Genomic DNA, 27,996 nt, shown 5'->3' with positions numbered 1-27,996 from the left:
TTACAAAACAATAAATATACTTTATTTACAAACAATTACATAATATATTTTACATTATCATGTAGATCGTAAGATGACATTAATTAGAAATATGTCTATTTTTCATCAGCATGTATTCTTCTGTAAATAATTTCTTCTCTTCCTTCCTTCATAGCAGCATATCTGGCTGTTGTAAATAAAAAGTCACTTAACCTGAAAGGTGAACAGTCATTTATAACAGAAATACTTTTATTGAGACATAATATATCACACAGATAATCATGATAATTTGGGAAGTCAATTGAATTCTTCTCTATATGTGTTAATAAAATAAACTCCAGCAAAAAAATATTTTCAATAAATAAATTCAGTATTCATGCATGCCTTTCAAAATTAAAGCAAAATCAAGATTTGATAAAGGCATTCTTACTTTAGAAAATCAGTCTTCCATTATAATGTAAAACATTCAAAGATTCATAAATTGAGAAATGATATGAAATCATTAAATCAAGACTTTTATTAAAAAAGACACTGCAGATATAGACTTAGAGGCTGATTTAGAGGTGGACAGCCACCCCCTCCCCTTTTTCTGGAAAAGATTCGTTTGATAATATAAGGAATAATTGAAGCAGGACCCATGCCCCGTCCAGCCAGTCAGTTGGTCCCCTCTTGTGAAAATTTCTGGATCAGCCTTTGGAAATTCTAAATGCTCTAAAACTTTGTACTTGTTTGGCTTTATAAATATTTTGATATGAGTGTCACTGATGAAGAAACCCGCATCTGGCGTACTAATTTATAATCCTGGTACTTTTGATAACTATTTGGCTGGTTGGAATCCTAATAAAAAAAATGATAACAGCTGATTTATGTTACAGGAATCATCTTGCAGAAGAATAATGGACCCTTAGAGGGAAAATATGCATATCGGTATATAGGTCTTGTAAGAGAAAATTACTTCTCTTGTTTCTGAAAAGTGTGGTGCCATTTTTATTCTGTCCATTTTTCATCGATTTAAACTGAATGTCTTTTTAATACTTTTTGTTTCATGTTGCTATTTTGCTTTGACAAGCTGTTCATATTATCTCTTTATTGTTGTTCAACACATTTTAAGCCTCAATCTTATATACCAGATTAGGAAATCAATTCATACCTGTTTAAATACTTTAAGGGTTCATGACCAATTTCTTCAGCTCTTATTAATGGTGTCAAGCTGCAAGAAAAAGACCCACTAAGCATGAACATTTATCAATATACCCATGTTTGACATTTCAAAATTCATAATAATAAATGAACGCAATAATTTAAATAAATTTACAGTATTTGAAACATAGAAAACACTGACAGTTATACCCTGAAAAATTACCAGATATTTTGGTCATAACTCTTTTGACTTTTGGTTTCAATATTTAACTTCAAAATGAATCCCCCTTCCAAAGTTTATAATTTATTTTGTATTTCTAAAAGATGGAGTTGAAACAATGAAAACAAAGACTTTTCAAGACTAAACAAGCTTACTGGCTTTGCTCATTGTGACCTATAGTTGTTAATTTCTAAATCATTAAGTGAGAAATTTACCTTCTTTCAGCTCGCCTACAGATAGATCTTGCTAGGTGTATATGTGTGGCTGACTTTCCTCCTGACTACAATCATAATAATATCAGATAGTACCAAAAAACATTTTTTTTTTTAATTTTAGTTCCAAGAAAGATAACTCAGTTATCCTTTTTCCTAGTACTGAAAGATCAAGATCTTACTTTTTGACATATAATTTTCTATAATGTTTCAAGCTACAAAAATATATGCTAAGAGATTTTAGTGGTGGATGACTGTGCATTATTCTTGTTTAAGACCATATTTCTCTATTCTTAATTTGTTTTCCAATTATTCTCTATTCTTTAATTGTATTCCAAGAGAACCCTGAATTTGAATGTTTAAACTATCACTAATGTCCTGTAGGCTTGTGAGCAGACATTGGTAAAACCATGAAATCAATCACCGCGTGTGTGGTACAGCGAATATAGGTACTAATAACCAAGCGGTCGTGATCAATTTTTCTTTTGACATGGTATGAAAATCTTTGTTTGTTTACACAGTATCAATGTTAACTACAATCTAAACATAATTGTTGTTTTAAGAAATGATTATGTCCTAGGTTGATGATTAGAGAAGTCTGAATATTTTCCTAAAACAAGAAGGCTAACTAAAACATGTGCAAATATTTGTCAAAGAAGTTGATGCTGGTCTCATCCCATATGATTCTTTATTCATTACAAATTTTTTTCTGTTAGAAGGCTACTGTGTGTGCGTAATATGTATAGCTGTTTCAATAATTGGCATTGAAATCTTTCATACATATGTTATTTATCGATATTTTATTCCGAAAAGAAGCGTTATGTACGATGAATAGCTGACCAAATAAATTCTTCTGCACGGTGCATAGTTAAATGAATGTACGATCTATAGCTTTTCCCACTTAGAAAAACCTATACAGCAATATCCAATGTACTGACGATACATGGTGTCAATTATTAAACCAAAATGCAAGTCTTTCTGACAATACCAAAAATTAATATCCACAAAAATAAATGAATTCACAATTAGGTTTTTCAATTGTTGTCTTATTTCTGTGTTCCCATATTTTTAAATTCTTCAGTTAAGATAAGCATTGTAATAGTATAAAGTTTAACAGAAGTAAAAACTTACTGGCAAGATAAAATTAGTAAGAGGAGGTAACTCTGCAGTGTATTCATCTATCCAATTTTCTAAATCTGCTACATATTTATCACTGAAGGTGGTCTTTCCTAGAAAAAATAACCAATATAAATTATTGCTAACACAACTGCACAATTATTCTTGTAAGTTATATAAATCATTTTAACTGTTGTGAATATTTATTTCATAAATGCCAGTCAAGAAGTTACTGACACTGGTAGCATGTGGTCACACTAAACCAACCTTTAATATGCAACTGTGGATTCATTTATTTTCGTGGATTTAGTAAACATTTTATTTCCATTGATATTTAATTTCCTGGTTTTTCCAAAGTCTGCATACAAGCCTACAGAACATTTGTGTTTAGTTGAAGATTTGAATTCATGGTTTTCCTTCACCAAGGAAATCCACGAAAAATTGATATCCCATGAATAATAATGAATCCACAGTATGTTATGATCTGCATTTGACCTTACCTAGACACTTTTTTTTATCATACTTAAGTGCCCATGATAACAATATGTGATAAAGCATAAAGACATTTTTATCTGACTAAATAATTTTCTTCTTTATTTGATTTTTGAAAATTGTTTGGTTATAAATTAGGTTGTTTAAGTTTACTCTACTTTTTTTTTATATAAATTTAACAGGATTTTTCCCAATATCGCAAAAATTATAATTACATTTTAGTCTAGAATGAAAAAATCCCAATAATTTCTGAATTTAGATATGTGAATTTATAATCAAAAGTAAGGAAAGTCATTTAGAGCATAAATGTTGATATAATTGTTTACATAGTTTTACGAAATAGTCGGTATAACATGAAACTGTCAATTCAAAAAGATATGAGTTGTACAAGGTATATATCTAATTTGCTTAACTTACTAAGATGAGCTTCTCTTGCAGATGAATAAGGAGTAGCTATACAGGACCCTAAATCTTGTAAGGCACATTGTACCTGTAAAATAAAGAGTAGCTATACAGGACCCTTAATCTTGTAAGGCACATTGTACCTGTAAAATAAAGAGTAGCTTTACAGGACCCTAAATCTTGTAAGGCACATTGTACCTGTAAAATAAAGAGTAGCTATACAGGACCCTAAATCTTGTAAGGCACATTGTACCTGTAAAATAAAGAGTAGCTATACAGGACCCTAAATCTTGTAAGGCACATTGTACCTGTAAAATAAGGAGTAGCTATACAGGACCCTAAATCTTTTAAGGCACGTTGTACCTGTAAAATAAAGAGTAGCTATACAGGACCCTAAATCTTGTAAGGCACATTGTACCTGTAAAATAAGGAGTAGCTATACAGGACCCTAAATCTTGTGAGGCGCATTGTACCTGTAAAATAAGGTAAAATTCATATGAATACAGGGAAGTATAACAAAAACAAAGTTAGTTCAAAGTTCAAATAATTAATGTGAAGCTTTACACAACCCCAACTACCTTGAGACATATTACTTCTGCCAAAATTTAGATCTTTACAAAACCCTAGGCCTAATACTAGGTCCAAAAGATCTGTAAAAAGTTAGATAAAATTAATCATAAATTTAACATAAACCAGGCTGTTGTTTTTCTTCTTTGAATTGGTTTTTATTTGGCATGTCAGGGTCTTTATTAGCTTGCTATGCAGGAGTTTTTTTTTCTCATTGTTAAAAGCTATACGATTATCTATATTTGCCAACTTTTACCTCATTTAGTCTCTGGTTGATAGTTGTTTTATTGGCAATCATACCACATCTCCGTATTTTAAATTAAATACAATAAATTAGTTGTTAAATATTTTTAAACTAAAATCATAAATAATATGAGCCATCAACTTCTTATTACAGCCATTTTTTTGTGGGATTTGTGTTGCTTTGTCTTTAGTTTTTTATAATTAAGTTATGTTGTTTCTTGTGTACTATTATTTGTCTGCTTGTCTTTTTCTTTTCTAGCTATGGCGTTGTCAGTTTATTTGCAATCTTTGAAAGTCCCTCTGTTTTTTTCACCCCTCTTTTATAGTATACATGGTATACATTTGTACTAAATACATTAATGTGATGATAATTTCTGATAATACCTCATGTAACCTGTCTGTGACTGGTATACTGGATTCTGTACAATATTCAGCTGCAATCCTACAAAAATAATGTCACACTGTCATATTGGACACATACTCTAACATGCTCATGCAATTTTGTCACTTAAGCGAATCTATAAACAACTGTCATATGAGTGAGATGTTTAGCTGGCTATAAAACCAGGTTTAAGTTTTAACCAACAAGTTTTTTAATTTTTTTAAACAGGGGAAATAATCCAAAACGGGATTTATATGAATTTTTCCATATCAATCATCAGTCATCATTTTGTTTTATACAAGTATATCATGCTTACAAGGGGTATTTGCCAAAAATACCGGTTGAGAGGTTCAAATTTCCAGAGCCGATAGGCGAGGGAAATTTAATTACCTCGAAACCGGTATTTTTGGCAAATACCCCTTGTAAGCATGATATAATTGTTTAATTCCACCGAATGTTCCACCCCAGTAAGTTTTTTATAATCAGGTATCATATGTAAGTTCTATTTGAATGTTTCATTTTTGTAAACACTGCCGCTGTGCTATTTGCGCAGTCAAATTGCATTGACCGTATAATGGTCTATAATCATTTCTTATAATTTTTTTTTATGTAAAGTCACTAGCTGACCTTTTTGTGATAATTTGCTGATTCTCGGCTGACTACTACATTTAGTTCATCAGTTTGAGTGAAGCGTAATACAAGTGGATTCCAGTTTTATGTGACCAGTTGATAGTTCATTTCCATTGAATTTTATTTATGACGTCATTAAAAGTACAGGTTCGCGGAATTTTTACGTCATTCAATAATGATGCTTTTTATTCTTAATATTTCATCTGGAACTGTATATTTAAAATGACCATGAATTTGTCATCTTAGAATAGAAATAATTAATTGAGTTATTTTTAGACATGGTGTTCCCCATCTGCCATGGTATTTGCTAGGGTATTCCCCATCTGCCATGGTATTTGCTAGCAAATTCCCCGGCACATGGAATTCCCTAATGACAAATACCCCGGCAGAGAAAAGAAAATCTCAATACATAGAAATTGGTAAAAAATACCATGTCTCTCATCCAATCAAAATACAGCATTATTACATAAGGTGGAATTATACATATCACTAGTGTGCATTTATCAATTATATGAGTAGCAATTTTCATGGATTAAAGAAAATTTGCATTTTCTTGAATATCTAATTTTGTAATTTTGGCCAAGTCTGCATACATTCCTTTAGATAATTTGTTAGTTTTTAAAGATTAAATTTGTTGTTCCCCTGTACCCACAAAATCAATGAATATTTTTAAATACACAGTATAAGATTTTTTTCGGTTCTGAATTTACCTTGAATTTTTTGGATTTTTGTTAAAACATTTTATGCTATATTTATTCCTGCTATGTTCATACCCTATAGCTGATGACAATTCATCTGTAGTACCCAAGGCACTGAATATCATATCATCTTTAGATCTCCTCTCACCAGTGTATAAAGCAGAGGTTCCTGAAAATAGAACAAAATTATTTAAATGTAAGAGACCAGTACCACTGGCGGATCTAGAAATTTTTCATAAATCGGGGTCCACTGACTGCTAATAAGAGAGGGTCCTCTCCAGTTAGAAAGTGATTCCCTATATCAAACAAGTTGTAACAATAGATACAAGAAGATGTGGTACAAATGTATGATGTACACTGAATTCATTGAAATAAGATCATTTGTAAAGGTCTTTGAAATAGTAACAGCTATGACCATTAGAGTTCATAAAATTCATGATTATCATGCATCGTTTTATATAAATAATACAGATATTTTTAACAAATAAAGAATATCAAGACTTTAATATTATAGCGTACACAGTGTACACAGTGTACACAGTGTTTACATGTGTACATACCTTTATCTCCAGTTTTTGTATAAATCTTTGGTATTTTTATCTTTGGTGCATCTGAGGAACTGAAAAAAAGAAAATATATACTACATATTATATCACATTTATGAGATTTGAAATCTTGCTGTATCACACCACTGCACTCTATATCTGGTGTATCATTGTATGTTTATCTATGCATATGTATATACAATGTATGTAATAATATGGTTCATGTGGACATTATCCTATGGCTAAAATGGCTGTGTTTTACACCTCACATTTGTACTCCGAGTACAGACAAACCTGTGCATTAGCAATATTTTTAAGGCATTGCATTTATGACATGAGTCTGCATGACCTAAACATGTACATGTAGGATAACAAATTTAAAATGCTTTCCAGCTTATCATTTATTATTAAAAAACTTATTAAACAGTATTTTTTCTACATTTATTTGGCCCTGCAGACATGGCAGATGATAAAATCAACAAACACTCAATATTACCCACTCAGTGACACTAGTGTTTTAAGCCATATGATCTCAGAGGGCGGTAACTATAGATTTTCATTTTAAGGATACTGTACTGTATTCTAGAATAGGATACTGTATTCTAGAATAACTTTCATAGTGAAATTGTTACTTTTCTCTTTATATATTAAATCAAATAAGGACTTTCATCAATTAAATAAATATAAAATATTTCACATCAATAGGTAAATACTATCCAGTTGTTAAATATTTTATATAAAATGCATGTAGTGTAAATGCAGATATGCACCATATACATCATTTGTACATATACACAGAGTTCTCACTAGGAGTTTTTCATGGTGAGCCCTGGGACTCATCACTTTTAAAAATGGTGAGTCCCAATAGATTTTGATGAGTCCAGCTGGATGCATGTAACTTTTTGTGTGTTAATATAATGAAATATGACAAAATAAAACTAAAACAATACAATCAGTGACTCACAGGTTTCAAAAATGTGTAATGTGTCCAGCTCAATTTTCATGAGTCCAGGGCACTTATATGCATCTTAATGGGAACCCTGAATTTTTTGTTTACATGATCGGACAAATCCTTTTTGCCAATATTTAAGACTTTAGGATTTTTCAGTGATATTTTTGTTGCATCATAGTACAGCTGTTGTGTTCTGTAAATTCAGTCAGAGCTCAGACATAAATAAGTCTGAATCTGCTTTTGACTCATAGAGGTCTAAATTTGTAAGTTTTAGGATTTGTCTCCCTTTAATGGAGGACAAAATACGACTTGAATAAGTCCAATATTGTTTAACAAGAAATAATTGACCAGAATCAAAAAGTTGCAAATATCGACTCCTACAAGTCGATGAGTGATCAAAATTGGTTAACTTCAAGACCCACGCATATTTATAAGGAGGTCATGCATCTAAATCAAATAATGACAACATTGAAAGTCAATGCTTTGTCTTCTAAAGAAAAATATGAATGAGAGTCTAAAAAATCGGGGATCATGTTAATTAGCCTTACAATGCAACCACCTGGAATCACACTTAATGAGGTAAAACATCTGTGTTCAGTAAGGATGTTCAATAAGATAATTAAATATAGATAGCTCAAGTCCTTGTGATTTCTCATACAGGTTTTTGATGTCATAGGTGGTATAGTGTGGCCACAAAGTAACATTAAGTTTTTTCACCAACATAAATAGACCTAAACAAGTCTGTCATTTTCTGACTTAGATAAGTCTAAAATTGAAACTACATTTTAACATAAATACATGTTTCGACTTATTTAAGTCAAAAACAAAAATAGACTTGTTTATGTCTGAGCTCTGACTGAAATTCAGAAATTATTGTGGGTTTTTATTATTGTTAATAATGCAACTGGGTGAGAATCACAACAACAAGAACTTGCATTCTGATCATGACGATATCTCACAGTATAATAATCATATCTGTATGCAGTTTTTCCACAAATTCATTATTATAATACTGTAAATTCAGAAATTATCGCGAGGTTTTTATTATTGCGAGTTGTAAACACAATAATACTGCATTTTGGAATATTTTATATGCATTAAACAGGATTTTCCAAAAAATCATAAATAATTAAAATCGCATTTAAATCAAAAATGACAAAATCGCAATAATAATTAAATGCACGCAATCATTTTCTGAATTTACAGTAAATTAGAAGCAAATTTAAACGGGAGCCTCACTAAAGGCCCCACTTTTTTTCGGGAAAAATTTGGTTGCTTATGTAACGTGTAACCGGACGATCAATGGATCCGTATCTGAATAAATCAGGATTTCAAGTGTTCAACTCAATTTTTCACCACAGCCAGTTGTCCTATTCAAAACAATTTACCCATCCTTAAATTGATTCACAACAAAAACTATATACACAGCACAATGCACATAAATCAAAATGCAAGGTGAAGTAACTCATTCACAATCAATAAACACACTGTATCATAACAGAATACATATACACAATGTCACTATGCAATCACTATGCAACATGTATCAGACCGATTTATTCACAATGTCACTAACAGATTATTATGCAACATGCATACGGCCCTTAATTACACCATGTCACCAACAGATTACTTTGCAACATGCATCAAGTACGTATCACATAAAACGTATGAACACAAAATCACATATATACAACTTCTATTTACAATGTCCACCAATATGTAGTATCATCTTGCTAGTCTACAACTAACCACAATAACACAATGACACTTTTACACATGCACAAATCCTTCAATGCACAAGGAATGTATATATAAACACAGCTGAACTCACGCACTAACTATCTCCTTGAGTTCACACACAATGAATATTATCCAACTGGTAAGGTTTAACACAGTGCACTTTCACTAATACACTTCCACAATATTACAACTTGCAACACCAGCAAGTAAACACGTTGTATTCTCACTAATACAAATTTATGAAGTATTCACACTTCCACATAGCACAACTTGCAACACCAGCAAGTATACACCTTGTATTCTCATTAATACAAATCACTTATATATATCAGATTCACTTTATACATTGTATCACAATCACTATTGCAACATCCACATATAAATCCAAACACTATTTATATATCCTTTGGAATCACTTATTTCACTCTACTTACCAGTTGGAATATTTAATCCTGATGTTATCACTTCAACGGTCCACATAAAACTGACCAAGTTTCTCTGTCTTGAGCTGGCTTATATACTACGATATGGAACGGTCCATTATACGTGAAGGGGTGAAAATCAAGACTATACCAAAATTAGGGGTGTTTTAAGTAATAGATGGTGCTCCAACTATGGAGAAACTTGTATACATATAGAAACACAATTAACAGGGAAAGAAAACTGGAGTTTCACATTAAAATAAATATACTATGACCGATTTTCGTTACACTACCCACGCCTCAAAAATCATGCGTCCTCGCATGACTCCTTGAATATATCTGACATGCTGATAAATCATCTATCAAAGTGGCCATTTTTCATACCCAAACTCCTACCATAGTGCAGTCACTATTTCCATTGGACATATCTGCTGACCACAACGTCAGCCTACCATTTTGTCCATCAGGTCTTAACTGATGACATCACAAGGCACAACCCGTAGAAACAAAGTCTACCTATGTCCTAATTCCTGTCAGCCATATCAAAACACATTAAACTTTCTTCTTATCAGAAACACTATTCACCGGATTTTTCCTTTTGTCCGAATAAAACTTTTTAAAACTTCCCACTTCAAAATATCTGTTTCCAACATAAACCTTTTCCTCATTAACGTCTGTAATTTTGAGTGTCACTGCCAAAGAACAAATCTGACAAGTTCCTAACAAATTTTGCCTCTGCAGCGGCCCCAAGGAGCCTACTCTTAACGAAATCTGCAGGAGAGGTCTTTTACATGCACAGGACGTGACATGTTCCTGTACATGGGGCCTCGGATTTAACGTCCCCATCCGACGGACTCAAATTAACTATGTACACTATATACACTACAAAACTAGAAAACTATCTATATACACATATACATTGATCCTTTACCCCAAAATGCTTCCTCTTTTCAGGCTCACGATAACTATCTTCCAAACACTACAGTATCTCTTATTAATTCAACACCATCTTTAATTCCTGAATCATTTTCCTTTGTAAAGAATAAGAGGATGAATTTTGCATAAAACAGTGTCTAAAACAATATTCCACTTTTTCAATTTCACTTGATAAAACTCCAATTTCCAAATCAAACATATTTTCTGCCATTTCAATTTCAACTGTCAGTCTGACTTAATGTTACTTTTTACTTTAAAAAAAATGCACTATACTTTGACTACAAACACAACACACAAATAACTTTGAAATATTACAACTGGTTCAATCATACATTGATATAAGTATTTACAGTAACGAAATCAACACATGAAATCCCACCGCTGCCACCAAATTTGTAACGTGTAACCGGACGATCAATGGATCCGTATCTGAATAAATCAGGATTTCAAGTGTTCAACTCAATTTTTCACCACAGCCAGTTGTCCTATTCAAAACAATTTACCCATCCTTAAATTGATTCACAACAAAAACTATATACACAGCACAATGCACATAAATCAAAATGCAAGGTGAAGTAACTCATTCACAATCAATAAACACACTGTATCATAACAGAATACATATACACAATGTCACTATGCAATCACTATGCAACATGTATCAGACCGATTTATTCACAATGTCACTAACAGATTATTATGCAACATGCATACGGCCCTTAATTACACCATGTCACCAACAGATTACTTTGCAACATGCATCAAGTACGTATCACATAAAACGTATGAACACAAAATCACATATATACAACTTCTATTTACAATGTCCACCAATATGTAGTATCATCTTGCTAGTCTACAACTAACCACAATAACACAATGACACTTTTACACATGCACAAATCCTTCAATGCACAAGGAATGTATATATAAACACAGCTGAACTCACGCACTAACTATCTCCTTGAGTTCACACACAATGAATATTATCCAACTGGTAAGGTTTAACACAGTGCACTTTCACTAATACACTTCCACAATATTACAACTTGCAACACCAGCAAGTAAACACGTTGTATTCTCACTAATACAAATTTATGAAGTATTCACACTTCCACATAGCACAACTTGCAACACCAGCAAGTATACACCTTGTATTCTCATTAATACAAATCACTTATATATATCAGATTCACTTTATACATTGTATCACAATCACTATTGCAACATCCACATATAAATCCAAACACTATTTATATATCCTTTGGAATCACTTATTTCACTCTACTTACCAGTTGGAATATTTAATCCTGATGTTATCACTTCAACGGTCCACATAAAACTGACCAAGTTTCTCTGTCTTGAGCTGGCTTATATACTACGATATGGAACGGTCCATTATACGTGAAGGGGTGAAAATCAAGACTATACCAAAATTAGGGGTGTTTTAAGTAATAGATGGTGCTCCAACTATGGAGAAACTTGTATACATATAGAAACACAATTAACAGGGAAAGAAAACTGGAGTTTCACATTAAAATAAATATACTATGACCGATTTTCGTTACACTTATATACGGAATGACTGAAGCATGAGTAGAACAGGCCCCCCTCTTAGGCAGTTATTGTAGGGCCCCACTTATGAAATTTCCAGATCCGTCAGTGTAATTAATCTTGCATTTTTGTCCATTCTGCAAAAATCACAATAACTGATGCACACAATTCTTTCTTAATTTACAGTATGTAGTACTCATATTACTTACTTAAAACCACCAGAAGACAATGATATTTCATCACTCGGAAGATATGGACTAATCAAATCTATCCCATCGTCATTCCATTCTCTTTTAATAGTCACATGTTCAGGCATTATTTCCTGACAGTGACAAGCATGACAAGTCTTTGTGGTCTTTTTATTTTCGTTTTGACATTGCAGACATGTTTTCACAAAATCAGTAACATCTTTGACGATACCTAACCAATAATAGCTGTCAGATATCTTGCTAATTGTCTTGTTTCTACCTAAATGGCTACTACCAGTTCCAACATGACATAATTCAATTATGCTGTCCTTTTTGTCTTTTGTTATCACTAGTCTTTCGTCAGGTGTGTCTCTTATATAATAAAGTTGTCCATTTTTCACCAAAAAATCTCTCACTCTGTTTCTTATCTTTCTTTTTTGATTCTCCGTTAAGCCAACACGATATTCTTGGAAACTTGTATAGTTGAATATATCCTCGTATTCCGATTCCTCCATTACTGCAGTGATGTAACGATTTGTCTACTTTTACTTTTCTTAATTGTTCTCATACATGTATCTCATAATCTGAAAACAATGCACTTCAAAAATGTAACTGTTTTTCACTTACCTTATTTTATTATTCATTTATTGATCAGGATAAAATTTCACAATAAAAAATCTGTGAAATTATATACCGATATAAGTCTGTGAAATTTAAAGTCATGGGCTTGCTTATATTTTTTTTTTTAATTTATAACAGGTTACATTAGTGAAACGATGATTACAAATGAAAAGATGATTTTTACAAAGTATATCATATATTTTTCATCTTTATGTTATATAAGTTTACATCATGCATGTCATGAAAGCAAATGGAAAGTACACATGGTAAAATTGCAAAATGGGTTGCTGAAATAGATTATATGAAATTTCTTCTAAATCAAATGACAAATTGTGACTGACCTATCTATTTGAATTTTAATGAATTAAACAATCATTTATGACCCATGATCATCTGTTAAGGGAATGGATATTCTGTAAAACAGAAAATTTGTACTTGATCTGAGTTTTGTGGTAATAAGTATTGTTTATAACATAAATAAGTTTCATAAATTTGTTTGATACATTTTAATTACAAGAACAGAAACTAAAAATTCAGCAATTTTTCCGTTTGTAATGGGGCATAACTCTAGAAAATTTAGTGATACATGTAACTCAAAATTTAAATATCTGTATTTTGGGGTAAGCATGCATTGTGCAAAATAAAAATGTTGTGTACAAGTTTTTATAGCATTTGACATTTGGTTGAGGCATGATCTGTATTTTAAGAAAATAAGCATTGTGTATATGAGTTTCAAAACAATTCATTTAGGCAAACTACCAACTTTAGGACGTACAGATAGATGGAGGTAGAGAGGGGGTATGGTGCAAGAGATTTATAGACAAGGGTAAAACTTAATGACCTCTTCCAGGGCCGTAACTACCTGTGAGGCAGGGGAGGCAGTTGCCTCCCCTGAGTTTTCTACACCAAAATTTTTTTTTTAAGTAATTAAATGAAATATTGACAATTAGTACATAAAGAACTTAAACTTATATTACAAACAACAGTTTACAGTTTTAACAGTGTTATTATGATACGTGATATATTTCATTTTCCGAATTTTTGATCGACTGATACGTTACTCCTTTCAGTATTTGTTTGGTTTTTTGGGGGTGGCCGTCTGTCTGTTATTAAGTATATTGTATGAAAACACATATGAAACTTTGCTTTTGACAATTTTGAATAAAACTTAACTGTTCACCATGTTCACATTTATTTAGGGGCTCAATTTAGCAGAGGAAGTTCCCTATGTATTGTGAATCTTTTCTGATATATACTTGAAATTCGTTACCGGCTGAATCAGCTGTTGGACATGTTGGATCATTTTTGTAACATCTACTGATCGTAAAAGAACATTATGGTGAATGCCTTAGTAGTTAAACACTCCCATTCGTTGTAGCAGGGACTTTCTATACTAGTAATGTAGAAATACACAAAATGTATATATGTCTGTTCAGCTTTCAACAATATTGATATTCAAGGTCCTTGATAAAAAAAATCTTGCGTTCAACTTGTTTTTGCATTAAAATTGCTTCCAGATTCAAGCAATGATTGTTTCTTCAAATCAGGAAATTGAAGGAAAATGGTCATTTTTAGCCATTTTACTGAGAGAAAAAAATCAAGATGCATTTCTATGCATATGGTTTTCATAAGTATTCATTTAACTCATACATGTCATAAGTGCAATTAGAGTTGGCAGAACTATATTCGACAGGAATGCATCCTTTTTCATAAGTGCAAAGACAGTCTATTACTAACTTAGTATAGCATGTAAGTGGGTAGTTCAAGATAACTCTGACATACGAATGCTGTTTTGCCAGACAATCTGGGGCCCGTCCAGCGGCCCAAGCTTGTCTGGCAAACAGCCGTTGGAGTCAGAGTAATCTTGGACTAGTAAGTGGGGTGATATGTTAGACCTATTAAATTTAATTTCAATGGGATTTAATGGTTATAAACTTAAAGCCTGTTAAAATGTGGGGCCAGTTGGAAAAACAGTAGTTTTTATTTAGCCATTTATTTCTTTTGCTTATGCATTACCTTTGCTATAGCTGCATGCAGTCTTTTGTTTGTGCTTAAAGTGTTTAAGTTTGCATGTGCTACTGTTATATAAATACTATGTGCTACTGTATATGTGCTGATTTTAGACATTTGTTTTAATCTATCTTGCTTAGCTTTTATTCTGCATGTGCTATCTATGTATTAATATGTGCTGTCTGTTTGCATGTTTGTGTTGTATGTGTGTCTGATGTTATTACATGTATGTTTTGTTTATTAATATCAGTCGGTTAAAGAGCTCTTAAGAGCTCATGTTCATTGTTATTATGTATATATATGCAACCCGACTTTAAATAATGATTACTTTACTTTTTAGTTGGGTTAATTTTTTAGACAGTAGGGCTACAGTTGGTGAAAAAGAGGGCGATTTGTGATAGTTTTTGAACAGAAGGGCGACTTGTTGAAAGAGAGATGCGAGTTTTCATGGAATCATGTATGGCCGAAACGACATGCATAAGTCCGAAATGACATGCACAAGTCCGAAACGACATAAGGCCGAAACATCTCATAAACACAGCCATTTTTCGCCAAAATATCCACATGAACCTTAAACAAACCATTTCCATATCTGAGTACATGTTTCTACACATACTTACAATGAACGAGTAACAACAGATTTCGTAACAGCAGATGTAAATCTTAACATTGAGGACACAAATTTTGACATTCTGTTTTGACTCCGTTTTACAGGAAATGCGTTCTGCCAACACAATTGTTGCTTCCCTCCCCTTGCCTTGAGAGTGCCGCAAACTAAAATTAAAAGTAAACAAAACCACGTGAAACAGAAAGAAATTGTAAAATGATAAGCATGGTACAAAGATGAAAGAAATTATAGTATCTGCACCGGGAAAGATCATTTTACATGGAGAACATTCAGTTGTTTATGGCCGGGTACTAAAGTATATTCTATCACCGTACATTGATAATTCTGCACCTGTTCCGAAATAAACAAAGAAATAACAAGACGGGTGATAAACTGTTTATTTCCATGCATATTGTCAGCTCCAGTTTCACATTCTAGTTATTGACAATTCAATGGGACATCATACTATAAATAATTGCTTTACAGCAAAAAAAAATATTTGAAATCAATTCATCTGTTCAACGACTGTTGATTTTTATTAATTATTTATTTGATTCAAGGACAAACTTGTCTCACAGGAATCTGATTTTAACTGTTCATAGTCTGATTACGCGGTACAGATTAACCTTGCACAGTAGTCAGAAGATTTAGTCTATAGAAAAAAGTAAAATCTCAAATATACTGAACTGACATGTCCGAGTAAAATTCAAAAGGAAAGTCCTGAATCAAATGGCAAAATCAAACACATCAGATGAATGGACATCTACTGTCATATTCCTGATTTGAACAGACATATTCAAATGTAGAAAATGGTGAATTGAACATGTTTTATAAATGATAGCGCTAAACATGCTAAACCTCTCACTTTTATGACAGTAGAACCAAATTCGGTTGTATTTATAATGTTTCGTGAACAAAACAGAAATTATCGATAAAATAGTCAAAATATGGGTACAGCAGTCATCACTGTGTACCAAAAACATTTAAAAAAAAGCACAAAGCATCTATCAAATTAAAAAACACATGCATCATGTTCATTATGTTGAATGTTTCGCGTGTTTGGCCGCAAGAAAATGTAAACATCACATAGGAAGAAATTTTGACGTTCAATGTATATAGATAGAAGAAGAGCCTAGAGGTACATTGACTTTTGTATCAAAGACATGCATAATGTATAGATGTATCTTGGTGCATTTTGATATGTTATCATACAATAATGTAAGGGGGGCAGCAGGATTTGTTCTAGATTCTCCAGTACCCTTATCAAGGCTTAGTGTCCTTCCCTATCATCCTATGCCTATATAACCATACACAGTCGCTATGTATATGATGTTATTCTTGTATCATGGTTTTGAGATGAAAGCAGGCATTATCAGCGATGGCACAATGTCTATGGAAAAGTTATCTGCGACGTCACAATGTATGAGGAGACATAAAACTGTCCTAGGGAGGGGAAAAGAGCAATATCTCGTTCACGAATGAAAATTTGTAACATTATTCAATCAAATTAAAAATTAAAAAAGATGTTGCATTAGACTTATATTTGGAATTGATGTGGATTGTAATGTTGCTGCATTGATACATGTATTATATTTAATATTGTATGAGGACATTGTCATATATTTTTGAGTATGAAGTTCTGTCAGTAGATAGATATATATAGGAAGATGTGGTGCGAGTGCCAATGAGACAACTCTCCATCCAAATAACAATTTATAAAAAAGTAAACCATTATAGGTCAATGTAGGGCCTTCAACACAGAGCCTTGGCTCACACCCAACAACAAGCTATAAAGGGCCCCAAAATTACAAGTGTAAAACCATTCAAATGGGAAAACCAACGGTCTAATCTATATAAAAAAAGACCCATTGACTATGACATGTAATTGTATGATTTTCAACCAAATAATAATCATAATTTATTGTTTTATTTTAGTCTGCCATAGCCTGTAGCTTGAACAACAGAACATATCTAAAATTGTCACACACAAAAGATGAGCGTGTATCACTTGTTTTCCCGGATATTGATCTGACACAGTCATGGTCTTTGGAAGAATTAAATTCAATTCAATTACCAAAAAGTATGTGTTTTTTTTTCTCATATCTGACTACTCTTGGTTTTAAAATAAAGGTGTAATGTACATGATCAACACATCAGATAGCATGGCACAATTTTTACTGTAACAAGTGATTTTTTTTAGAGGTTTTCATTTAATTAAGGATGTACTTAGCATTCTTAGGCGAGGTTTTTGGAATTTGTGTCAGATGTTTGGACTCCTTGGTGTTTTTCCATATGATCAATGATGATACAAGTAAAACATTTTGCCCCATAAAACCTATTTATCTTTTAATATAAGACTTAACAGTTCATAAAAGATGGACAAAAGATACCAGAGGCAACGTCAAACTCATATATAGAAAATAAACTGACAACACCATAGCTAAAAATAAAAAGACAAACAGACAAACAAAAGTACACAAGACATATCATAGAAAACTAAAGACCAAGCAACACAAACCCCACCAGACGAACTCAAGTGTTTCGGAAGGGTAAGCAGATCCTGCTCCACATGTGGCACCCATCAAGTTGCTCATGTTATTACAAATCTGGTATATAGTCTAATTTGGTAGGTCACATATGGTTGGTCACATTCATCATTAAAGGTCATTTGACAAAATTTTAGCAGATTCTTGATTTTCTTACTTGTGATTTGAGACCCAAATGATTCCAATGTAAATATAAGGTAAAAGTCAGTGTCAGCCTTAATTTTCCTGCCATATTTCATAAATCAAATATCTTGAAAAGGAGCTCCATGACCAATATTTTTAGCTTATTTTGATCCTTAACTGATACTCTTCCAGCTTATCATGCTTCATGTGCTTATAGTACAATGTATAAATTTTAATTTCTTGCTTTATTTAATTTCACCTAAGATCACCTACATGTAAGTACATCCTTAATTTAAATCAATTTTAAAGATTTAAAGATTTTGTAAAGGAGAGAAAAAGACCAGACTGTGGATTCATTTATTTTTGTGGGTATAAATTTGTGGATTGCTAAAAACTTGCATACTGTGGATTCATTTAATTTCGTGGGTACCAATTTTCGTGGTTTGAGTAAAACTTGCATATTCGTGGATATCTAATTTCGTGGTTTTGTCAAACATGTCAAAGTCCACATACATTCCTTGAGAAAAATTGTAATCCGTTGAACATTTAAATTCGCGGTTTCCCCGTTCCAACGAAATCCACGAAAATTGGTGTCCAACAGATATTAATTAATCCACAGTACTCATGCATATTGTCTCTGTACCATTGTACTTGGGTTTATGAGAATAAAGATATATATATATATGCATATTTGATTTCGTGGTTTTGCCAATCTCTGCATACAAAACCTATGGAAACATTTGTTGAACATTTGAACACTTTGGGAGTGGTATCTAATTAATTAGATTTGATAAGAAACACCTGGTTAAAAACTATCTGGTTAATTTTATTTTACACAATCTAATTTGTATGGTTGATGTCAAATGAAGATCCATTTGTTAATAATTACATTAGATGTAAGTTTCATTATAATACTTTATTCTGATTGGCTAACTGCACATCACATGTTATTCCGTAAACAATTGCATCAGACAATAACATTTATCATGCATGATGACACGAGGTCCCACAATAAAGTGCACAGGTGAATTAAATAAAACTGAATAAAATTCGTGTTTTCATGATCCTAGCTAAAAAATGTAATAATAAGTATTGAAGGCTTCTTTTTGCTTCCGCGCTTCATACAAAATGAACTTCGGTCAACGCTTTTACCACCCAATAAATTTACAAAAAGAAGCATTCAATTCTTAAATAACATAATGATTAAATTAATAGATAGTTTAATAAAGACTAGAAGAGTAAAATTAAGTATTAACACATGAGTAGTCCACAGCTCTTCTTCTAATTATAAAACGGTACTGATTGTGTGTTCACTCACTCATTATCTTTGAAAATATATACTGTACATATTTGTTGTCTCCCTTCTCTTATATTTTTAGTTTTATTGTCATGTATTGTAATTTCAATGAAAAAAATCACCACAATTATTTGTACACTTTAATTTAAACTGTAATTGTACTGCTCCTCGGGGCGTTTTGATTGACAAATAAAAATTGTTGTTGTTGTTTAAAGAAAATAGAAATGAGTTTAATGTATATGTATATAATCATTTATCATTGAGTAACAACATAGTTTTTCATGGATCTTGTAGGTTGTGAAATTTTGAACCCAAAACCACCAACAGAAGATGTGATTAAACAGTTGAAAAAAATAGCAGGAATTGGAGCAACAGAAATCAACAATACAGCCTCCATAGTATTCCTTTATATATATCTGGCTTTGTGTAAGAACAGGTACAGTATACACAATTTTGGGTGTTTTTGTATTATCAAACTATGATTTTTGAATAACATATATTTGTTTTCCTATTGAATATGTTGATTACCATTATTTCAGAAATAATTGGAAAGTTTACAATAGTAGTAATGATTTAAAGGGGGTCTCATTGGGGGTTCGGATCTAAGATCCCGCTTACTGTTTTGTTAGATTTCCGATTACACTATGAACATTATAAGCAATTCCCATATCCTGCTAGACTTCATTTCCCGTTTTCATGGCACAATAATTTAACTTTCACGTGTCAAGCTTACAAAACAATTTGAAATCCCACATCACGCTTAGACCCCGATTAGACCCACTTTAAAGAAATACAAATATATCATAATCCAACTAAGGGAGATAATTCATTAAGTGCTGTTTTCTTCCATAAAATAAAAACTAATTTCACATTTAATCCGACTTATTTTCAAGATACACACAATTTACATAATTATGTAGGATATGTATCATAGATTGATAAGACATACATGTATATATCCCTTTGCTTTAATTTGACATTTTATAGTTGATATTCAAACTTTATGAAAACTGTCAAAATTGAAAAAAATTATAATTGTTAACTTTAAAAAAAAAAAGACAAGCAATTCAATAAAGTCAAACATGATTTAACTTTAAACAAGGTATAAGATTTTTGTATACTAGATAATGATATGACATTAAAATGCAATTTTTGGGAAAAAGATTACATGAAATGCAATCAAAACCCTATGTTACTAACTTGATATCTAAATCTTCTAATGATTATCACAACCTTTTCAATACACAAAATATAGTGCATTGATCATAACATTCTATACATCCTTACTAAAAACATTTCCAGAAATTACATCTGTCAAGAAAATTACATAACTTTTGCAAGGTGCGGGAATCTAATATCTGTTCCAAAAAAAAAAATCATTTCCTTTGAAAATTGGAGTTATCTCCCATTATCCAGAATTATAGTATCAATGCCAAATTCAATGCAATATTTATTTTTACTTTTAACTGATGAATTAACACAATCCTTACCGTTCTGTGCTTTCAAGCACTTTGATTATTACATTGAAGGTAAGAATAAGATTCAATTGTTTAATTACAGGAAGCAGGGAATTGAACTAAAGGTCAAATCAGAACTGCCAATCGGAGCTGGCCTTGGTTCATCTGCTGGATTTTCTGTCTGTTTGTCCTCTGCATTTTTAATATTTACTGGGAATGTATCAGCACCTGGTAGTGATAATATTTGGAAATCTGATGACCTTGAACTTATAAATAAATGGGCATTCATGGGTGAAACATTGAATCATGGAACACCTTCTGGAATTGATAATTCTATAGCAACATATGGTAAGCTCTGCACAGATGTGCTGATAAAGATTCAGGTACAAAATCAATTTACATCATATCATCATTCAAGAAAAAAATGAAATCTAGTTTACAGTGCATACTACATGTACTAAGAAGGTAGAGAAAAAATATAGTCATGAAAGAGACTAAATTATAATCCAAGGATTTTGGAATCTAAGATGACAAAAGCTCAGCAACGAATACAAACAATCTGTACTAGATAAATTGAATTTCCAAAACGCATAAAAAGGAATTTGTTTTTTACAATTACAGGTAGAGCAATTAAGCTGAAGTCAGGAACAGTCCACAAACTAGACAAGTAAGTTTGTAACCCCAACACATCAATTGGAACCATAACTTCAAAATAATTATGGATTCCATTGAGAACTACGCCAGAGCATGGGCTAAGCGAGAAGAAGTTCAACTGGACACTTTGTCAGAATTGGTCAAAACAATCAGGTCTCTGATAAAACGTCCCATTCATAAGTTGAAAAACTGTGTGAATGATTGACCTAAGCCCATTTTCAGTGACAAAGAGGCTGTGAAATGTCTATCATCTCTTCAAGATAAGTATGTTGTTGTTCCTGCGGACAAAGCTTCAAATAATATTGTCTTTGTATGTAAATCGTATTACTACGAGTGTCATATAAAAGAATTAGGAATAAATGAACACTCAGGTAATCCCACATACAAAAACATATCATTTGACAAGGATGAGATTTTGGCGAATCATAAGTCCTTCATGGCATCTATGAACATTGCATTGAACAACAAATCGGAGGACTTACCTTGTTTGTATTGGATACCTAAACTTCACAAAATTCCGTACAAAAAACGGTACATTGCCGGCTCATCTGCTTGTTCTACTAAAGAATTGTCCATTAGATTGACTAAGATTCTGTCCGCAGTTAAAGAGGGTCTTCAGATATACTGTGAAACTGTTTACTCACGTAGTGGTATTAACCATATGTGGATTCTGAAAAACTCTAAAGAACTTCTGGATAATTTTAAATCTCGGTCTTTTTCTGAAATTAGTTCTATTAAAACTTTTGATTTTTCTACCTTTTATACAACCATTCCCCATGTGAAATTGAAAAACCGTCTAAAAGAAATAATCCACAATGCTTTTCATCATAAAAATGGTAGCGTACGCTATAAATTTATCACTTTGGGATACCATAAGGCATATTTTGTTAATAAGGAACAAAAGGGTAAAACATACTACACAGAGGAACAAGTGATTAGTATGCTGGAGTTTCTTATTGACAACATATTTGTTGAATTTGGAGGTAGCCTTTTTCAACAAATTGTCGGCATTCCTTTGGGAACAAACTGTGCGCCTCTCCTTGCGGACCTCTTCTTATTTTCATATGATTCGGAGTTCCTTCAGACACTTGTCAAAAACAAGAAGATCAAAGAAGCCAGGATATTTAATTTCACTTTCAGATATATTGATGATGTTCTTTCCATTAACAATCCGAACTTTTCTGATTGGATTCCATTAATATACCCACCAGAACTAGAAATTAAAGAGACCACAGACATGGCTTCCTCCGCCTCATTTTTAGACTTATACCTCGAATTTGACATACACAGTCATCTCAGTACCAGAATCTATGACAAACGAGACGATTTTAATTTTGAAATTATCAATTTCCCCACCTTAGTAGTAATATACCAACTTCACCTGCATATGGAATATACATTTCCCAACTTATTAGGTATTCAAGAGCTTGCAGCTCCTATTCAGACTTTGTAAAACATCACCAGTGTCTGAGCAGAAAGTTGATGAACCAGGGGTATGTCAAAGAAGGTCTCGTCCTTTTTCTAAAAAAGTTCATCGGAAGATACCCAGAACTTGTTGATAAATATTCCGTATCAACTTCACAAATAATACAAGATGGTCTTAAAGTATAGATTTTGCGTACTGACGTTTGTTATCATCTTAATTACGTATTACAGCATTCTTTTATATGTCTTTTTTAGATATTCATTTGAAGTGACTCTGTGGTTATGTAAAACCACATACTTTGAACGGCAAAATTATTTCATTTATTGATATTACTTTTACTTAAGGATCTTGACATACTATGAATGACAAAACTATTTTATTCTACTACTTTTTCTGTTTAGTCTGTTTCTTATGATATACATTTGACGTGAAACTGTACTTATGTATCCCGTCATACTTTGAACCACACCATTATTTTATTTATTATTATTACTTTTACTGTTAAGTCTGGTTTTTGTTATATCTACTTTACGTGAGTCTGCATTTATGTATGCCGTCATACGACAAAATTATTTTTATGTCTACCTGTACGAATTTCAAACGCACAATTTTACACCAGTAATGAAAACCTTCTATCATTTATGGGTAGACTTTACAAAGATAAATTCAGCCGTAGTTGACGTGAAACTGTACTTATGTATCCCGTCATACTTTGAACCACACCATTATATTATTTATTATTTTTACTGTTAAGTCTGGTTTTTGTTATATCTACTTTACGTGAGTCTGCATTTATGTATGCCGTCATACGACAAAATTATTTTTATGTCTACCTGTGCAAATTTCAAACGCGCAATTTTACACCAGTAATGAAAACCTTCTTTCATTAATGGGTAGACTTTACATAGATAAATTCAGCCGTATAAAAAAAGCAAAATAAGAATGTTAAATTTGATGTATGCCTTTCTGTGCTTCTTTGTTACATTTGTTGTTTATGTAGTGATATATACACAATATTGACTGTTGTACCCCTATTTTTGACATTTTTACTCTTTGAGTATGTTTGTTTTGTTCATGCATCGTTGACAATGTAATGGAATTTGATGCGACTGTCATACAAGTGAGAGGTTTAGCTAGCTATAAAACCAGGTTCAATCCACCATTTTCTACATTAGAAAATGCCTGTACCAAGTCAGGAATATGACAGTTGTTATCCATTCGTTTGATGTGTTTGGACTTTTGATTTTGCCTTTTGATTTTTGATTTTCCTTTTTGAATTTTCCTCGGAGTTCAGTATTTTTGTGTTTTTACTTTTTGCATATATATAAAGTATATATTCTATGGTTATTATTTTGGGTAGAAAGTATAATAAAAGTCCACAAACTTGACCAATTAGATTGGCTTGTATGAAGTCTAACCTACACTGTCATCTTGAAAGATTGACTCATATACAACTGTTTAAAACAATAAAATAAGATATTGATGAATGAAAAACACCATTATTAAGCAATTGAGCTTTAAAGGGCTTCTAAAGGTAAAGTTGACGTTTTCCCTCAGAATGTTTAAAGACTATCACTATTTGGTTTATCCTTATGGAATTTCTGTGTAAAAGAAGACCATTGATATGTTTTAATTGTCAAAGTCATAGTCTGGTCCTTTTTTTCATGATTATTACATTACTAATTGCATCTTTCACATATATGAATTCTAAAATTATGTGATAAAATTTATTACCTTTAAAAATGCAACACTATGTAACTCTTTATAATTAAAATATGCATAAAAGGAGCTTCTATGATTTACATAAATGAGAAGGCTACAAACATTTCTACACAAAACAAAAGCATCAACAAACTCTCAAATTATGTTTGATAGTGATTGTGAAAAATTCCTGATATCAGTAAATTCATTTGAGTCAGCCCCAGTTGTTGGTGGTGTTCATGTTGCTCAGTCTTAAGTTTTCTTAAAAATTGTGTACTTTTGTTTGTCTGTTGCACTTTTTCATTTATAGCAATGAGGTTGTCTGTTTATTTTCAACTCACCTAATCGGGCTAATGATGAATGCTCATATACAATTCTCAATTTAATCTGTTGTAGAATTCCAAATCTGAGAATCTTATTGATCAACACAAAGATTCCTCGTTGTACAAAAGATTTAGTTGCGGGAGTCAGAAGGAAATATGAAATGGTAAATGATGTGTTTATGAAAAAAATTGAAAGAAATTAATATATAAAAAAGAAGATGTGGTATGATTGCCAATGAGACAACTCATGCAACTCTCAACAAGAGACCAAATGCTTTCATGAGAGATTCTACTGTGGATTCATTCATGTTCAATGGATATCACTTTTCTTTTGATTTCATGGGTACAGATGGATCAAATTTAAATGTTCAACAAAGTGAAATTATATTTATGTATAAGCTTGGATGCAGACTTTTGTTAAACCACAATTTCAAGTATTAGCTAAAATACAATTTTTCCTTAATCTACGAAAACTGATACCCATAAAAATAACTTAATCCACAATAATGTAAATTCTGAAATTTTTGACTTCACAATTACTAAATATTGGGATAGTTGAACAATTGACATAATTTTGAGATTATTTGCAATATATGAAAAATTCAAGTGTTTAAAAAGGTGATCACACAACAACCAGTCTCAATTTGTATTGCCAGTTATAAAAACATTACAAAAATGTTAGAATTTTTTGGTTACAAAAACATTGCTTAGATAATTCATAAAGATTTTATCATTTTGATTGGCAGAAAATTATCAAATTTGATAAAGTATGTCTGCTTAAACCATATATGTAGTTAGTTCCATGATGGGACCATTCTAAATTCACCTCTTATCATTCACTTATTTATTATATTTATTAAATTTCTGCTTCCAGTATGAAGATATTATAACACCAGTGTTAAACTCTATGGAAGCCATAGTGAGCAGATGTGAAGCTGTTTTTTCAGACATGACAGGGAACCATGGTGATGTCACTTCCTGTTATAAGAAATTGCAGGTTTGTCAACGTATGAAATTGAGGAAAATGACACATTGCAATCATTTCTTATTAAATGTCAAATGCATATAATATGCTTAGATTGATTTAAAAAATTCAATTTAAAATCTTCTGGCTGCTATTTGAGAATAATTCTACTGTTTCTTTGGCTTTCATGCAGCAGAAATCATCTAGTTTTTTGTCTATGTTCATTTCGCATATTTTTAGAATTTTACTTGGGATTGTCTCAGCATCCTACAATATTTTAAAAAAATAACACTTAAGCTTAAAACAAAGAGTAGATAACTCTTGTCTTGAATTTCCATATGTATTGCAGGACTTGATTGACATGAACCATGACTTACTGAGGTTTCTAGGTGTGAGTCACCAATCATTGGAAAGTGTTTGTAAAACATGTCACCAGTATGGACTACATTGTAAACTGACCGGAGCCGGAGGTGGTGGCTGTGCTTTCTGTTTGATTACTCCAGGTAGATGTCACCACTTAATCATCACTCACTTAACCATAAATATGAAGATGGTGTATGAGAGCCATCAACACAGCTCTCTTTCCATAGTGACTTTGTATAGAAAGTTAACAATTATAGGTCAAATACAGCTTTTAGCAAAGATCCTTAGGCCAAAAATAAAATATTGTTTGTTTCCCCTGCCACGACCGACACGGTAAAATCACCGTGATTGGAAAATTTTATTAGCCATTCTTGTCCAAATGTTTCTTTAGCTTTGTTGGTTTTTGTTGATATCTTTCCGATGCTGTAGTCAACAAGCATTGGTTGTTTGTGATACCTTTCTGATGCTATATTCAACAAGCGTTGGTTGTTTGTGATACCTTTCCGATGCTGTAGTAAACAAGTGTTTTAAATCAAGGCATTTTTGCATTGAAGCGTCTATATGATTCAGAATCTAGGAAAACAAATATAATGCCTTGCCACACGATTTGTGTTGTGTTTTCTATGGGTGATCTTTTTTTTATAAAAAATCTGAAGCATCTTTCAACCTACTGAGTGCACCTTGATTGTCTTTGTCTTTAACCTCTGTTCCTGTGTAAAGGATAAAATCTTTTGAGTCAAAATGTTCTGAAACGTGAAAAGATCATAGTTTTTTTAACCAATATAATGTGTCAAACATGACTTTATCTGAGACCACTAAAAAATTTATATAGTAATTTGAATATTAGGTATGATTTGTAAACAATCAAGTTAGCAAATGGAGGCATGTTGATTTCATTAATAACTTATTAGAATAGGACAAGTTGGCTTTAGTCAACCATTTTAAATAGACATATAAAAAATAAGTTTTTTTTTAATTTCAGAAACAACAGAAGAGATATTAGAAACTGTAGAAACAGAGCTTAAAAAGCAGAACTTTGAATGCTGGGAAACAAGTGTTGGTGGGAATGGGGTAATGTGTCATGATCCAGCATGTGGTACATTCAGTTCTATACCAGACTTCTTAAAAACAACATGATTGTAAAAAAGAGAGATAGGATGATTGGAAAGATTAGCCTGATAATATTTATCAAAATATCATATATGTTCTCCCAAATTTATTGGTAGATACTGAAATTTGATCTTAAAGATACAGTGTTCACAACACAAGTAGCAAGTCATGCATTCTGTGAAATTTTGGCTATCTAAACAGCTAATATCTAAATAGAAGGTTTCTTTAGCTGTTAGAAGTGAATTGATTTGCAATATCCAATATATGATTAGAGAGGTTTAAAACAACACAGTATTCATCATGTTCATCTTATGGGGACTCTCATGTTTTTATATTTATTATTTTTTAAGAAAAAAATGATTAAGTACAATTG

The 27,996-nt window shown here is 31.9% G+C and overlaps 2 protein-coding genes across 3 annotated transcripts; one reads left to right on the top strand and one right to left on the bottom strand.

The window, feature by feature from the left end:
* LOC134681195 (corrinoid adenosyltransferase MMAB-like) lies at positions 1-15,810 on the bottom strand. Of its 2 annotated transcripts, XM_063540694.1 has the most exons (10): positions 15,673-15,810; positions 12,443-13,005; positions 6,642-6,700; positions 6,157-6,250; positions 4,756-4,813; positions 3,577-3,649; positions 2,683-2,780; positions 1,555-1,619; positions 1,130-1,189; positions 1-192 (listed from the first exon to the last, which is right to left on the bottom strand). In XM_063540694.1, the coding sequence occupies exons 2-10, from the start codon at positions 12,934-12,936 to the stop codon at positions 96-98; spliced, it is 1,098 nt and encodes a 365-aa protein (XP_063396764.1). In that variant the 5' UTR covers positions 12,937-13,005; positions 15,673-15,810; the 3' UTR covers positions 1-95. The 2 variants fall into 2 exon arrangements, with proteins under 2 accessions (XP_063396764.1, XP_063396765.1); XM_063540695.1 differs by lacking the exon at positions 12,443-13,005 and having other exon boundaries at positions 15,673-15,798.
* LOC134681194 (mevalonate kinase-like) lies at positions 15,800-27,960 on the top strand. The gene is made up of 9 exons (XM_063540693.1): positions 15,800-15,967; positions 17,595-17,739; positions 19,920-20,061; positions 21,186-21,430; positions 21,704-21,749; positions 25,260-25,350; positions 26,061-26,183; positions 26,500-26,653; positions 27,496-27,960. The coding sequence occupies exons 1-9, from the start codon at positions 15,896-15,898 to the stop codon at positions 27,648-27,650; spliced, it is 1,173 nt and encodes a 390-aa protein (XP_063396763.1). The 5' UTR covers positions 15,800-15,895; the 3' UTR covers positions 27,651-27,960.
* The last annotated feature ends 36 nt before the right edge of the window (positions 27,961-27,996 follow it).

This window comes from Mytilus trossulus, chromosome 8, assembly GCF_036588685.1.
Source record: "Mytilus trossulus isolate FHL-02 chromosome 8, PNRI_Mtr1.1.1.hap1, whole genome shotgun sequence".
In the NCBI taxonomy this organism is placed as follows: domain Eukaryota; kingdom Metazoa; phylum Mollusca; class Bivalvia; order Mytilida; family Mytilidae; genus Mytilus; species Mytilus trossulus.
Note: the sequence above shows the minus strand (reverse complement) of the source record. Positions and strands in the feature narration are given on the sequence as shown.

Bases quoted from the DNA above. Each gene is read 5' to 3' on its own strand.
- LOC134681195 (XM_063540694.1), bottom strand. From the start codon at position 12,936: ATGGAGGAATCGGAATACGAGGATATATTCAACTATACAAGTTTCCAA. The intron at 2,781-3,576 runs GTAAGTTAAGCA...TATTTTTTCTAG, and splicing joins TGCAAGAGAAGCTCATCTTA to GAAAGACCACCTTCAGTGAT. The intron at 1,190-1,554 runs GTAAATTTCTCA...TTTTTCTTGCAG, and splicing joins TGTAGGCGAGCTGAAAGAAG to CTTGACACCATTAATAAGAG.
- LOC134681194 (XM_063540693.1), top strand. From the start codon at position 15,896: ATGAAAGAAATTATAGTATCTGCACCGGGAAAGATCATTTTACATGGA. The intron at 17,740-19,919 runs GTATGTGTTTTT...TGGATCTTGTAG, and splicing joins TTCAATTCAATTACCAAAAA to GTTGTGAAATTTTGAACCCA. The intron at 20,062-21,185 runs GTACAGTATACA...GTTTAATTACAG, and splicing joins CTGGCTTTGTGTAAGAACAG to GAAGCAGGGAATTGAACTAA.